Raw genomic sequence first — 14,801 nt, 5'->3', positions numbered from 1 at the left:
AGTGAACAGTACCGGGTGCTTTTCGTTAAAGTTCCCTTTTTACTACACTTTTAAATGACCGCAACCTATAAACCAGAATGAAATCAAACATAAATAAAAGTTATAGCCTCACAAATAAACAGTGTCACATACGGCCGGTTGTACACAAAAATATGTTTTAGTTATCAAGCACATGTTCCATGCATGCACGAACATGCAAAAGTTTTGGAGTTCCCCTTCCCTACATAACATTTGAAGATAGAGAAATCTAATAAGAATTGAATTAAGATGAATCACGTTTGATTACGAAGAACCGAATTAATTAAGTTAAAAAGTTTGATATTAGATTTAATACGAATTATTTGGACATGTAACATTTGCTTTTATTCATCATACATCTCAAGCATTCAAATTGTTGATATGTTAGTTCTAGAGTTAGTACTTTTAAAATCATCATGATTCATGTGGGTGTATAGTATTCTCATTGAAAATGTATAATTTGATATACGTGATATACAATATGCGGTTAAGAGTGATATCGTAAGTCACTCAAGTGCAGGTGTACAACTTATGTTATCATAATTTTATCTAGCAGATATCATATTATTGAGTCGATAAGTACTAGCATCAGATGCATTTATACATACGTGAACAACTGATATTATTATCATAAGATTGAGACAAGGAGCAATGATAACGACTGGTACTATCATTATTCTACCATACAACATACTAACATGTCATATAATTGAGAATAGGAGTGTTGGCATCACCTACTCGCGCGTAAACAACTAAAGCTATCATAATTTTATGTAAGAATTAACTTCTTAGGATTGAGGATGAGTTCCTTCTCAATATATTTAATAATAGATTAACAGAATTTTGTGCTCATAATCGAAATAATTTATATTATAAATCACTATGTAAAGATCATTTATGCAAAAAACTAATAAAATATGAGATCATTTAGTCATCGAACTATATAAAAGCATATAGACGAATTTGGTAAAAGAATTATGAACTGTCTATTCATTTACTATAGTTGATTGATAAAACGATCCTATTTTGAATTGCTTTTTTCAAAAATTATCTGTACATGATAACTTCTAACATGAACAACTAGGCCTGGCAATTCCTGACACGACCCGATAACCCGACACGACACGACACGAAATTAACAGGTATTCGGGTCGACACGATAACGAAACGGGTCGTTATCGGGTAACCCGATAAGCACCTGTTAAGATAACGGGTTGTTTCGGGTATACACGTGGGTAACACGATACACGATAAGCAGAATATTAATTTAATAATTTTATAACCCTAAAAAAATACTATAATTACTATATATATATTAATTTAACAATTTTATACGCCTAAAAACTATAATAATTATATATATATATATATTAAATTAATTATAATAATTATATATACTATAATAATTATACCCCCAAAATATTAACTATAATAGTTATATTTATATATATATATATTTATATTTATATATATATATATATATATATTAAATTTTAAATTAAATTTTATACCCCTAAAAACTATAATAATTATACATACAAAATAAATAGATTTAAATCTACTTAATAAATAAATAAATATATATACACACACACACCATTGAACTTCATGGGATAAGAATTATACGAAACTAATTTCAATGATTCAACCGTCAAACTTGTTTGTATATGCTTCGAGATCGCATCAGCAAAAAATTACAAAAAACAAACATTCACAGATCAAGTAACGAGACAAAACTTTTCGACGGTTATAAACGAAAAATCACGATTTAACGGTTATTTTAACTCCGATTTTGATAATTTTTTACAGCTACACTCCTTGACCCTATATGAATACAATGAATGAATTCGATCTTCAATTTAAAATATTTAACCTAGTGGATACCACAAAATCTTATGTTATACTTGATGAAAGTATGAATAAACTCTTAAGTGTTAGTAAATCTATTGTTTTGATGGGATACGTATTCTACGAAACTAGTTTCAACGATCTAACCGTCAAACATGTTTGTATATACTTCGAGATCGCATACGCCAAAAATTGCAAAAAACAAACATTCAGAGATCAAGTAACGAGACAAAACCTTTCGACGGTTATAAACAAAGAATCACGATTTAACGGTTATTTTAACTCCAATTTTGATAATTTTTTACAGCTACACTCCTTGACCCTATATGAATACAATGAATGAATTCGATCTTCAATTTAAAATATTTACACTAGTGGATACCACAAAATTTTATGTTATATTTAATGAAAATATGAATAAACTCTTAAGTGTTAGTGAATTTATTGTTTTGATGGGATACGCATTCTACAAAACTAGTTTAAACGATCCAACCGTCACACATGTTTGTATATACTTTGAGATCGCATACGCCAAAAATTGCAAAAAACAAACATTCAGAGATAGAGTAATAGGACAAAACTTTTTTACGGTTATAAACGAAAAATCACGATTTAACGGTTATTTTAACTCCGATTTTGATAATTTTTTACAGCTACACTCCTTGACCTTATATGAATACCATGAATGAATTCGATCTTCAATTTAAAATATTTACACTAGTGGATACCACAAAATCTTATGTTATACTTAATGAAAATATTAATAAACTCTTAAGTGTTAGTGAATATATTGTTTTGATGAGATACGCATTTTACGAAACTAGTTTCAATGATCCAACCGTCAAACTTCTTTGTATATGCTTTGAGATCGCATATGCCAAAAATTGCAAAAACAAACATTCAGGGATCAAGTAACGGGACAAAACTTTTCGACGGTTACAAACGAAAAATCACGATTTAACGGTTATTTTAACTCCGATTTTGATGATTTATTACAGTTACACTCCTTGACCCTATATAAATACAATGAATGAATTTGATCTTCAATTTAAAATATTTACACAAGTGGATATGATGTGAAAATTATGTTGACACACAAATTAAACCCTATTTGTGACAATTGTAGTAACGATGTAAGTAGGAATCGTTCTAACCGGGGATTAACTAGGGGTACTAATCACTTGAAAACTGAATTAGAAATGCAAAAACAAAGTTTAAAACACTAGATTAGACTCAAAGAATGCAAAACTAACGTTTAAAATACTAAAACAAACCAAAAACTCAAAACAGCAACTAAAAGACTCAAAACTGCCTTAAAAACACTTTCTGGGCAGTTTTGAACACAAGCACCAAATTGGACGAATTTGGGTTTTAACTTGTACCAAAACACTTAAAAACATAAACCAACACACTTTCTAACTAATCTAGGACTTCAAAACAATTGGGGATTTGATTTGGACGAAAATAACTAAATGGGTAGATTGTGAAACAAAAACAGATTGTAAGATAAAATTGTAATGAATCAATGGATGATGGAATAGCTAAGGGGTTCTTCTCCACACATGAAATATATGCAATCTAAATCGATTTCCAGTTATCAATTCAATAAGTTATGAACCTCGACACTCCAAGTTAATTAGGTCCGCTTAAATTAACCTTCAGATTTCCCTAGAATCATTGAATTGGATGAATATGCATCGCAAACAAATTATTCCTAACAAGTTCTCTATATGAACAGCATGATAAAGATACAAGTTAGAATCATTACGTTCTTTGGAAATCATAAGCATCGACAAGGCATTCGTAACTATGAAAAGCATGATACTCTTGCCAGGAATCTACTTAACACGATCGTGACTAGCGATCTTCACTACTTGCAAATATAAATTCATAACGATTAGGTGAAACAAACTTATATCCTAGCACCAAATTCAAGCATACAAATTAAGCGTGCACTCTCAATCAACATACAAGAATAAGTTCTAAATCAAACGGTTAAGCGAATTGTATTCACGACTTATGCAACGATAACTGGAAGTAATCAACTTATTTCTCATATATAATCATGGTTTTGAATCCACCCTTAGCCAAAACGAATTTAGCCAATCATACTTAAAGCAAAACAAAGATTACATGAATTAGACATTGAAATATAAGATAGAAAACACCTAAAATAGTTCAACAACTCAGATTGAAAAGCCAAACAATTGTAGAGAATCTGTCCCCTTTGTTGCTTGCGGCAGATTGTATGGTGATGCTTCTTGGATTGTTTTGATGACGTAGAATGGAATTTGGGGGTTGTAGAGGCACGGCAAGGGGTGTAGGATGAGTGTGGATGAGTGTTTGATGGGTGGAAGATGGTGGAAAGCTCGGCAAGAATGGTGGAGGGTTGCGGCAGGTTGTAGAACTAGGTTTTCTGGAATGTAGAATGAATATGGCAGCTGGTGGTTCGGCCTAAGTGTTATAATGTGTATATATAAGCACTAAAAACCCTAGGCCAAACAGATTAGGGCCTTCTAAAACCCAAATCCATCATAAATTAGGTTAAACAATTAGAATTTAAGTGGGAAAAGGGCCTAGGGTGCGGCTAGTTACTAGGGTAAAAGAATGGGCCTTCTAGAATGCCTTGCAAGGCAAGGAAATCAGATTTCTAAAGCCCTAGGTGCGGCAAGGGTTAGGGGGGAAAGGCTAGGTCATCTAAAAGCCCAAAGCCAAGAATAGAAACTCTCGAAAATGGAAACCTCCAAGAATAGAAACTTCCAACTTTAGAAACTTTGGTTTCCAATTCCGAATTCTTTGTTCTTCACTTTCATTTCTTCCTTTTTTAAGCTCCTTTGACCTTCAAACTCGTCCATTCCTTGTGCTCCATAAGCATACACAACATTCCAGCTCAATTTTGCTCTAAAATGCTCCATTTCGCACTTCTTTGCATCCTTTGTCTCTAAACCTGAAATTGCATGAAACTGACTTTAAACATTGAAATAACTCAAGAAAAACAACATAAATGCATGAGAACAAGCCCACTAAGTCGTATAAATATGCTCCTATCAGGATACCACAAAATCTTATGTTATACATAATGAAAATATTAATAAATTCTTAAGTGTTAGTGAATATATTGTTTTCATGAGATACACATTTTGCGAAACTAGTTTCAACGATCCAACCGTAAAACTTGTTTGTATATGCTTTGAGATCGCATATGCCAAAAATTGCAAAAAACAAACATTCAGAGATCAAGTAACGGGACAAAACTTTTCGACGGTTATAAACAAAAAATCATGATTTAACGGTTATTTTAACTCCGATTTTGATGATTTTTTACAGCTACACTCCTTGACCCTATATAAATACAATGAATGAATTCGATCTTCAATTTAAAATATTTACACTAGTGGATACCACAAAATCCTATGTTATACTTAATGAAAATATTAATAAACTCTTAAGTGTTAGTGAATATATTGTTTTGATGAGATACGCATTTTGCGAAACTAGTTTCAATGATCCAACCGTCAAACTTGTTTGTATATGCTTCGAGATCGCATATGCCAAAAATTGCAAAAAACAAACATTCAAGGATCAAGTAACGGGACAAAATTTTTCGACGGTTATAAATGAAAAATCACGATTTAACGGTTATTTTAACTCCGATTTTGATGATTTATTACAGCTACACTCCTTGACCCTATATAAATACAATGAATGAATTTGATCTTCAATTTAAAATATTTACACAAGTGGATACCACAAAATCTTATGTTATACATAATGAAAATATTAATAAACTCTTAAGTGTTAGTGAATATATTGTTTTGATGAGATACGCATTTTGTGAAACTAGTTTCAACGATCCAACCGTCAAACTTGTTTGTATATGCTTTGAGATCGCATATGCCAAAAATTGCAAAAAACAAACATTCAGAGATCAAGTAACGAGACAAAACTTTTCGATGGTTATAAACGAAAAATCACGATTTAACGATTATTTTAACTCCGATTTTGATAATTTTTTACAGCTACACTCCTTGACCCTATATGAATACAATGAATGAATTCGATCTTCAATTTAAAATATTTACACTAGTGGATACCACAAAATCTTATGTTATACTTGATGAAAGTATGAATAAAATCTTTTAATGTTAGTGAATCTATTGTTTTGATGGGATACGCATTCTACGAAACTAGTTTCAACGATCCAACCGTCAAACATGTTTGTATATACTTCGAGATTGTATATGCCAAAAATTGCAAAAAATAAACATTTAGAGATCAAGTAACGTGACAAAACTTTTTGACGGTTAAAAACGAAAAATCACGATTTAACGGTTATTTTAACTCCGATTTTGATAATTTTTTACAGCTACACTCCTTGACCCTATATGAATACAATGAATGAATTTGATCTTCAATTTAAAATATTTACACTAGTGGATACCACAAAATCTTATGTTATACTTAATGAAAATATTAATAAACTCTTTAAGTGTTAGTGAATATATTGTTTTGATGAGATACGCATTTTGCGAAATTAATTTCAACGATCCAACCGTCAAACTTGTTTGTATATGCTTCGAGATCGCATATGCCCAAAATTGCAAAAAACAAACATTCAGAGATCAAGTAACAAGACAAAACGTTTCGACGGTTATAAACGAAAAATCATGATTTAACGGTTATTTTAACTCCGATTTTGATGATTTTTTACAGCTACACTCCTTGACCCTATATAAATACAGTGAATAAATTCGATTTTCAATTTAAAATATTTACACTAGTGGATACCACAAAATCTTATGTTATACTTAATGAAAATATTAATAAACTCTTTAAGTGTTAGTGAATATATTGTTTTGATGAGATACGCATTTTGCGAAACTAATTTCAACGATCCAACCGTCAAACTTGTTTGTATATGCTTCGAGATCGCATATGCCCAAAATTGCAAAAAACAAACATTCAGAGATCAAGTAACAAGACAAAACGTTTCAACGGTTATAAACGAAAAATCACGATTTAACGGTTATTTTAACTCCGATTTTGATGATTTTTTACAGCTACACTCCTTGACCCTATATAAATACAGTGAATGAATTTGATTTTCAATTTAAAATATTTACACTAGTGGATACCACAAAATCTTATGTTATACTTGATGAAAGTGTGAATAAAATCTTTAAGTATTAGTGAATCTATTGTTTTGATGGGATACGCATTCTACGAAACTAGTTTCGACGATCCAACCGTCAAACATGTTTGTATATACTTCGAGATTGCATATGCCAAACATTGCAAAAAACAAACATTCAGAGATCAAGTAACGAGACAAAACTTTTCGACGGTTATAAACGAAAAATCACGATTTAACGGTTATTTTAACTCCGATTTTGATGATTTTTTACGGCTACACTCCTTGACCCTATATGAATACAATGAATGAATTCGATCTTCAATTTAAAATATTTACATTAGTGGATACCACAAAATCTTATGTTATACTTAATGAAAGTAAGAATAAACTCTTAAGTGTTAGTGAATCTATTGTTTTGATGAGATACGCATTCTACAAAACTAGTTTCAACGATCTAACCGTCATACTTGTTTGTACGCCAAAAAATTGCAAAAAACAAACATTTAAAGATTAAGTAACGGGACAAAACTTTTCGACGGTTATAAACGAAAAATCACAATTTAACGGTTATTTTAACTCCGATTTTGATGATTTTTTACAACTACACTCCTTGACCCTATATGAATACAATGAATGAATTCGATCTTCAATTTAAAATATTTACACTTGTGGATAACACAAAATCTTATGTTATACTTAATGAAAGTACGAATAAACACTCTAGTGGGTCACTTTCATTAAGTTTTGAGTTCCATTGGCAAGGTTGAAACTTTTGAGAAAAGTTTCACAACCTTGAAAACAAAAACGGTTTCATTTGTCATATCCTTGCACATTTAATATTTGTAATAGATTAGTAGTGTATGGATGTATTTTTTATGAGGCTCTTATTTTCGAGTGTAGATGTAGTCCTTAAACGACAAATGTGGTTTAATGTTTTGAAGTATTATTTATGTGACAATGTGTGGTATGTGCAAATTTAAGAATTTTTTTTTTTTTTTCTTAACGGATCATAACGGGTCGGGTCACTTTACCCGTTGGGTAAAGTGACCCGACCTGTTAAGGACCCATTAAGATAACAGGTGTGACACGACACGACCCGTTAAGATAACAGGTGTGACACGACACGACCCATTAAGATAACAGGTGTTACACGAAAACGACACGAACACGACTGACACAACCCGTTTGCCAGGCCTATGAACAACTCACACGAAGTTCTGCAAATTAGTCATAAAATATCTTGAAGAGGACTCCTCAGTCTTAAAAAGCCAAGTCATTCTCTTCTAGTTACCCGTGTAAAAAATACTTACTTATAAAGCCAAGTCATTCTCTTCTACTAATGAAAAGGAACTCCTCAATCTTAAGAGCATCCTCAATGAGGGTTTTATCCTCCTTGAGACTACCACATTTGTAGCTCTAATAAAAAATTTCATCCCTAATGGGCTGGAAAATAGGGCTACATCCATTATATGGGTTAGCAACTTCAATCATTGGATAGCAAAGAGTTAGGTTATATCTAGCCCCAAAAAGTAGGGGACACACCCAAATTAAGGGCCTAATCTTGGTGGGTGTTTTTTTTTTCTTTTGAAGTATAGAAATGGGTGAGCCCCATTTTTAATTCCAAAACATGATTTTGAGGTTTATTTTTCAATCGTTTAGGATTTTAAGAGTTTATTTTCAACCCTTTGTTTGATTAAGAAAACATATACAAACAACAACTATTTTTTGTGTGATTGATTACAAAAAAAATGTTGTGCTTTGTGCTTAATTTTCTAGAATGAGAAATTCGTAAAAAAGTGATAAAATTAAATTGGTAGTTTGGAGACCTAAACCAAAAATACAAACAAATAACATAACTAAATTGTGCTAAGATAATCTAATCCAATGATTTTTATGAAATGAAAATCTTCTTTGATTTTGGAAAATGTGTCAATCAGAGAAATAATCCAACATATGAGATTAAGATAAGATAAACAAATCTAATGGTTGTTATGAAATGAAATCTTATCTTGTCTGATTTCATAGAAACAAACCAACGAATGAGATTGAGATAAGAGAGTCAACAACAGTGCATAAGTGATGAAATCTAACTTTGTCAAAATTTGAATTTTTTTAGATTAAAAATTTTATAAATAAAAATTTAAGATAACACTCCAAAAATCAAGTTAAGAAAAGTTAAGGCAAAAATAAATTTACTGCATAATCAAATTACTACAAAATAAAATATATAGTTCCATACAGAGTCCGAAAGATATAGCCCCATATTAGGAGAAATTCTTTTTTAGATTCTTAAAGATTCATCAGAGCTCTAAATTAGGCTATATCTATCATTTTTTTTTTAGCTCCTGCCCTTTGACCCAATAAAAGTATTCTTTCTAAACTCTTATATAATAATAATGTTTCGGCCGAAAGACAAATCTCTCAAACAAAAACGTGAGCTTTGACCTCCAGATCCGCCTGCCATTGTTGATAGTTCAGTTCAACTTCTGAACATCTCAAAGCATCTTTTATTTCACGGATTTAAATTGCGTCCCAAAACAACCATTTTATCCGAACCCCCAGAAAACCAAGATGAACAAACCTATCCCATTTAGCCCCCTCCTCTTCCTAATCCTATCCATCTCCGTCACCTCCCAAATTAATCCAACCTCCTCCTCCTGTCCCATCGATCTCAGCTATGTTCATACCCTCCCATGGGACTCTTCACTTTGCCAAGACCCCACCGGAAAGCACTGCTGCCAAACCCTCCTCAGCCTTTTTGGAATTGGACTTTCCCAACACCTCAAGCAAACCTCCATGTTCCAATTACCCAACTCAAACTCCTCCTCCTCCTGCCTCTCCGATCTCCAGTCCGGCCTCGCCGCCCTCAAACTCGACCCCTCCGTGGTCCCATTGTGCTTCGAGAACTCGACGCAGTTCGTCGCCAGCCCGGCTAGTTGTGCCGGGATTGTCACAATCCAGGACTGGACAGAGAGGGTGGGGCCAATGACCCCCCTGGACACATCCTGCAAAGGGGACCTGGAAAGCTTGACGAGATGCAGCTCCTGCGTCGATGCCGGCATGAAGGTGAATTCCCAGTTGTCGAGTCTCGACCCGAATGCGACTAAATGCTTTTACTACACTGTGTTGTATGCTGCAGGGATTGTTAACGAGTTGGGTCCGGCAGAGCCCCGGACTGCTGCTTGCATTCTCGGTTTGCCTCTGTCCGGCTCGGCGAACAAGAAAAAATCCACTCAGGTGAGCAGGAAGACCTTGCTGAAATGGGTTTTTGGGGTTTTGGGTGCTGTGATTGTTGTCCTGGTTGGTGTTGGGATTATAGTCCTATACAGGAAGCATGATAAGAAAGAGAAGCAAATTGCAATGCATGAAGAGTATGTGACAAGTTTTAGAACTAGCATTTTGCCCAATTCAGGTGCGAAATGGTACGCTGTGTCCGAGCTCGAAAGAGCCACCAATGGATTTTCTCAGAAGAACATGATTGGACAAGGCGGGTATGGGGTTGTGTACAAAGGAACACTTTCTGATGGGAGTTTGGTTGCAGTGAAGCATGTTCTTGATTTGGACTCGAAAGGGGACGAAGAGTTTTCAAATGAGGTCGAAATCATAAGCAAAATTAGGCACAGGAATCTTCTTTCGCTTCGAGGATGTTGTGTGACTAGTGATGATTTGAAGGGGAAAAGAAGGTTCTTGGTTTATGATCTGATGTCGAATGGGAATTTAAGTGATCAATTGTCTGGAAAGAAGAGAATGAATTGGCCTCAGCGCAAGAACATAATCATTGATGTGGCAAAGGGGCTTGCCTACTTGCACAATGGGATCAAGCCTGCAATTTATCACAGAGACATAAAGGGCACAAACATTCTATTGGATTCGAAAATGAAGGCTAAAGTTGCAGACTTTGGATTGGCCAAGCAAAGTTCCGATGGCGAATCTCACCTCACCACTAGGGTTGCCGGCACGCACGGCTATTTGGCGCCAGAATATGCCCTCTACGGACAACTAACAGAGAAGAGTGACGTTTACAGCTTTGGCATTGTGATTCTTGAGATCATGAGTGGAAGGAAAGTCTTGGAGACATCGAGTTCGGATTCAAACGCGTTCGTGTTGATCACAGATTGGGCGTGGATGGCTCTGAAGTCAGGGAATGTGGAGGAAATTTTTGATGAGGCAGTAAGGGAGGAAGGACCAAAGGGTGTTATGGAGAGGTTCGTGCTTGTTGGAATTCTTTGTGCTCATGTTATGGTGGCTTTTAGGCCTACAATTTCTGAGGCACTAAAGATGTTGGAGGGGGACATTGATATTCCAAAATTACCAGACAGGCCAATGCCACTTGGAAATGAGTCACATAGATCTTCTTTTGGGCTTTCTAGGTTGTTAGCAAGTGAAGGATCACCAAGGACCTAGTTTTAGTACTTCAAGGATGAGCACAACATAGGTTTTTTTTAATTGTTATTTTTTGATACAAGCGATATTGGAGTAGGGGTATTGGAACTGTTCAAACTTCAAAAGTGGTGTGGGCTATATGTGTGTGAATTTTGTTTTTTTCTTTACTTCTTCATATGTTTGTGACTATACAAAGAATTGAAAGATGTATGCAATTCTTCATTAAAGAAAAATTTGCCATTCCCAAAAATAAAGTGGCTGGGTTATTAGTTGGCCTAAGGCTCGGAGAGCAATTTATATGAAATATAGTGTACTTTATGGATTTAGATCCATCTCCTCGTGTGATTGAAGAAAGACTTAAATGAAATTGGGTGGATGCTGCATGAATAAGACATATGTATAGGTATAAATCTAGTTTCATGCAAGTTTTAGCTTTAAATTTGGAGAAGACTTTTACAGTATTATGTGTAATGTACTACAGAGAAAAGCTCAGGTATAATATTGTGTCAATAATATGTAACACGACTATAAGGGTGTAGCTGTATTATAAAAATTACAATAACAAAGTCTAATTGTGTCCTGTAAGTAGGTATAATTGTGTCCTGTAAGCAGCTCCTCGATTTCAAGTCACCTCCTTCCTAAAGTTGAATTAAGGTTGAGTTTGAACTCTGAAGTTTCTATTTATAAGGTGTCCAAGTCAATGTCCCTTTTTTAGTTCTATTTTGGGTCAAATTCAAAGTTCAAACATTTTTGTTTGTTGGGTCAAAATCAAACTCCAAACCTTGTAAGCTGGTTTTTTGTTACCAAACTTTTTGGTTAAAGATCAAACCAGTATGTAGTTTATGCAAGAAACAAGGTTTTTAATTCAAAATTACCGATTCAACTTGAACACACTTTAAAATTAATTGTTGGAGGCCTTCATTTTGGTCAAGTCCAACACAGATTTGCGGTCGAGCATCTTCTCTGTCTCATTTTTTAAGTTGCAGACAAGATTGGAATTTGGATCTGGGTTCAGACAGGATGCAACAACCCCCGAGCTTGGAGAAATTGATTTAAAATTCGACCTCTCTGAGTAGTGTCGTTGTCGTTCAGTCACCATGGCTGAGAAAGTCGGGGACAGACGTTGGCGAGATCAGACTTGAGAGTTGAGAGGATGGGGGAGGTTGGTGATGAGAGGTTTTTTTAAAGTTTTTAATTTTTTTTTAAGTGATATAAAAATGACAAAATGAAATTATGAATTCTAAATATGTTTTAATACTCGCTAGTCATACATTGCACTAAACGTTTCATAATTCTTATTCAGCTTAGTCTAAGCCAACCTAATCCAGCTTAGGACATCTCCAACCGAATGAGGGTCAGAGGGCTCCTTTTAGCCCTAAAGCCCTTCAAGAAATTATATTTTAATCAATAGTGCCAAGTCATATTTCATACTATCTCCAACTGAGGGGATCAAAGAACCATAGGCAAAACATAATTTATTATTTTAATTGAATTAATATGGTTACTTAAATTAAACTACCTCATTAATATAAGGTTTTTCGGAAATATTAAAAGAGTAATGTTATTCATACCATGTTTTATATCACATTTTTATACCATATTAGATGACATCTGATGTGAAGAGCCACATCATTTGAAAAATTTGCAAAACCCAAAGAAATGAAGGAGAAAGACTCCTCGTATACCACAATCATCATTTAATTAACTAGTTTTTCTTAATTATTAGTTTATTAAATAATGAACTAAATTTAAAAATCTGATTAATTCAATTGATGTGGCTATCCACATCAAATGCCACCTAAGGTGGTATGAAAATGTGGTACAAAAACATGGTATGAATAATATTACTCATATTAAAAACTACAACAACTTCAATTTAAAGATTCAACTACTTCATTTTAAAAACTACAACTTCAATTTAAAGACTACAACTTCAATTTAAAAAAGACTCCTCGTATACCACAATCATCATTTAATTAACTAGTTTTTCTTAATTATTAGTTTATTAAATAATGAACTAAATTTAAAAATCTGATTAATTCAATTGATGTGGCTATCCACATCAAATGCCACCTAAGGTGGTATGAAAATGTGGTACAAAAACATGGTATGAATAATATTACTCATATTAAAAACTACAACAACTTCAATTTAAAGATTCAACTACTTCATTTTAAAAACTACAACTTCAATTTAAAGACTACAACTTCAATTTAAAGACTACAACTTCAATTTAAAAACTACAACTTAAATAATAAGGACCACAACAACTTCAATTTAAAGACTATAATCATCATCTTCATCTACCTGATAGGAGCATATTTATGTGACTTAGTTAGCTTGTTTTCTTGCATTTATGTTGTTAGTTCCTAGTTATTTTAGTATTTTAAGCTATTTTCATGTGTTTGTAGGTCCAAAGGGCTAAAGTAGCAAGAAAGTGCAATTTAGAGCATTTTGGAGCAGTTTTGGGCTTGGAATGGATAGCACATGCTTGGAGCAAGGTGGATGGACGAATTTGAAGTTCAAAGGAGGCTGGGAATGAGCAAAGAAATGAAGGAAATAAATTCAAGACAAAAGAAATCAAGGAGCCCAGCAATAAAGAAGGAATGTTAGTCAAGTTACCTTATTTTGTCCTATCCCTTTCCTAATCCTTTACCACTTAGGTTTCAGCTGCAAAAGAGGATCCTTAATTATTTTAGGACACTTAAATAATAATTCTAGAAGACCTAAACCCATTCCTATAGGGTGCCGCACCTTTCCTTTTTTCCACTTCCCCTTGCCGCATATTTCTTTCCCCTTTTCTTCAAGGACTGCCGCACCCTTCTTACCATTTTCCTCTTGGATTCTGACATTTAATTACCCTTTTTCTTTGAGGATTTGGTGTACAAATCTGTCTCCAAAATTAATTAGGGTTTTAACTCTCTTTCCCTATATATATTAAACCTTGCCGCACCTAAGGGAAATCATCACCCATTCACCATACACAATAGCCTATTTTCAGAACCATTCACCCCTGTGTCGCAATTTTGCAAGGAATGAGAGGATAACTTGGAGCCGTACCTGCCATTCAAGATTGTTGGATTGCTGGAAAGTTTTTAGGTGTAATCCGACTTTTGTTTTCAATGTTTAATTTAAGTTATCTTTGTTTAATTCTGAACATGAGGAGCTAAACTCGTTTTAGCTAGAGGAGAATTCAAAGCCATGAACAGATTTGCAATATGAATTGATTACTTCCAGTTGTGATTTCATAAATTGTGAATGCACTTTACTTAACTATTTAATTCAGAACTTATTCTTATTTGTTGATTAAGGATGCATACTTAGTTTGCATGCATGAATTTGATGCTAGAATATAAGGGAGTTTCACCTAATTGTTATGAACTTATATTCATAAGTAGTGGAGGTTGCTAGTCACAAT

At 33.7% G+C, this 14,801-nt stretch overlaps 1 protein-coding gene across 1 annotated transcript; it reads left to right on the top strand.

Moving 5' to 3' along the window:
* Positions 1-9,419: 9,419 nt before the first annotated feature.
* LOC103425214 (probable receptor-like protein kinase At1g11050) lies at positions 9,420-11,637 on the top strand. Its single transcript, XM_008363296.4, has one exon. The coding sequence runs from the start codon at positions 9,572-9,574 to the stop codon at positions 11,402-11,404; it is 1,833 nt and encodes a 610-aa protein (XP_008361518.3). The 5' UTR covers positions 9,420-9,571; the 3' UTR covers positions 11,405-11,637.
* The last annotated feature ends 3,164 nt before the right edge of the window (positions 11,638-14,801 follow it).

The sequence above is a fragment of the Malus domestica genome, chromosome 15 (assembly GCF_042453785.1).
Source record: "Malus domestica chromosome 15, GDT2T_hap1".
Lineage (NCBI taxonomy): Eukaryota > Viridiplantae > Streptophyta > Magnoliopsida > Rosales > Rosaceae > Malus > Malus domestica.
Note: the sequence above shows the minus strand (reverse complement) of the source record. Positions and strands in the feature narration are given on the sequence as shown.

Excerpts from the sequence above, each read along its gene's own strand:
- LOC103425214 (XM_008363296.4), top strand. The coding sequence starts at position 9,572 with ATGAACAAACCTATCCCATTTAGCCCCCTCCTCTTCCTAATCCTATCC.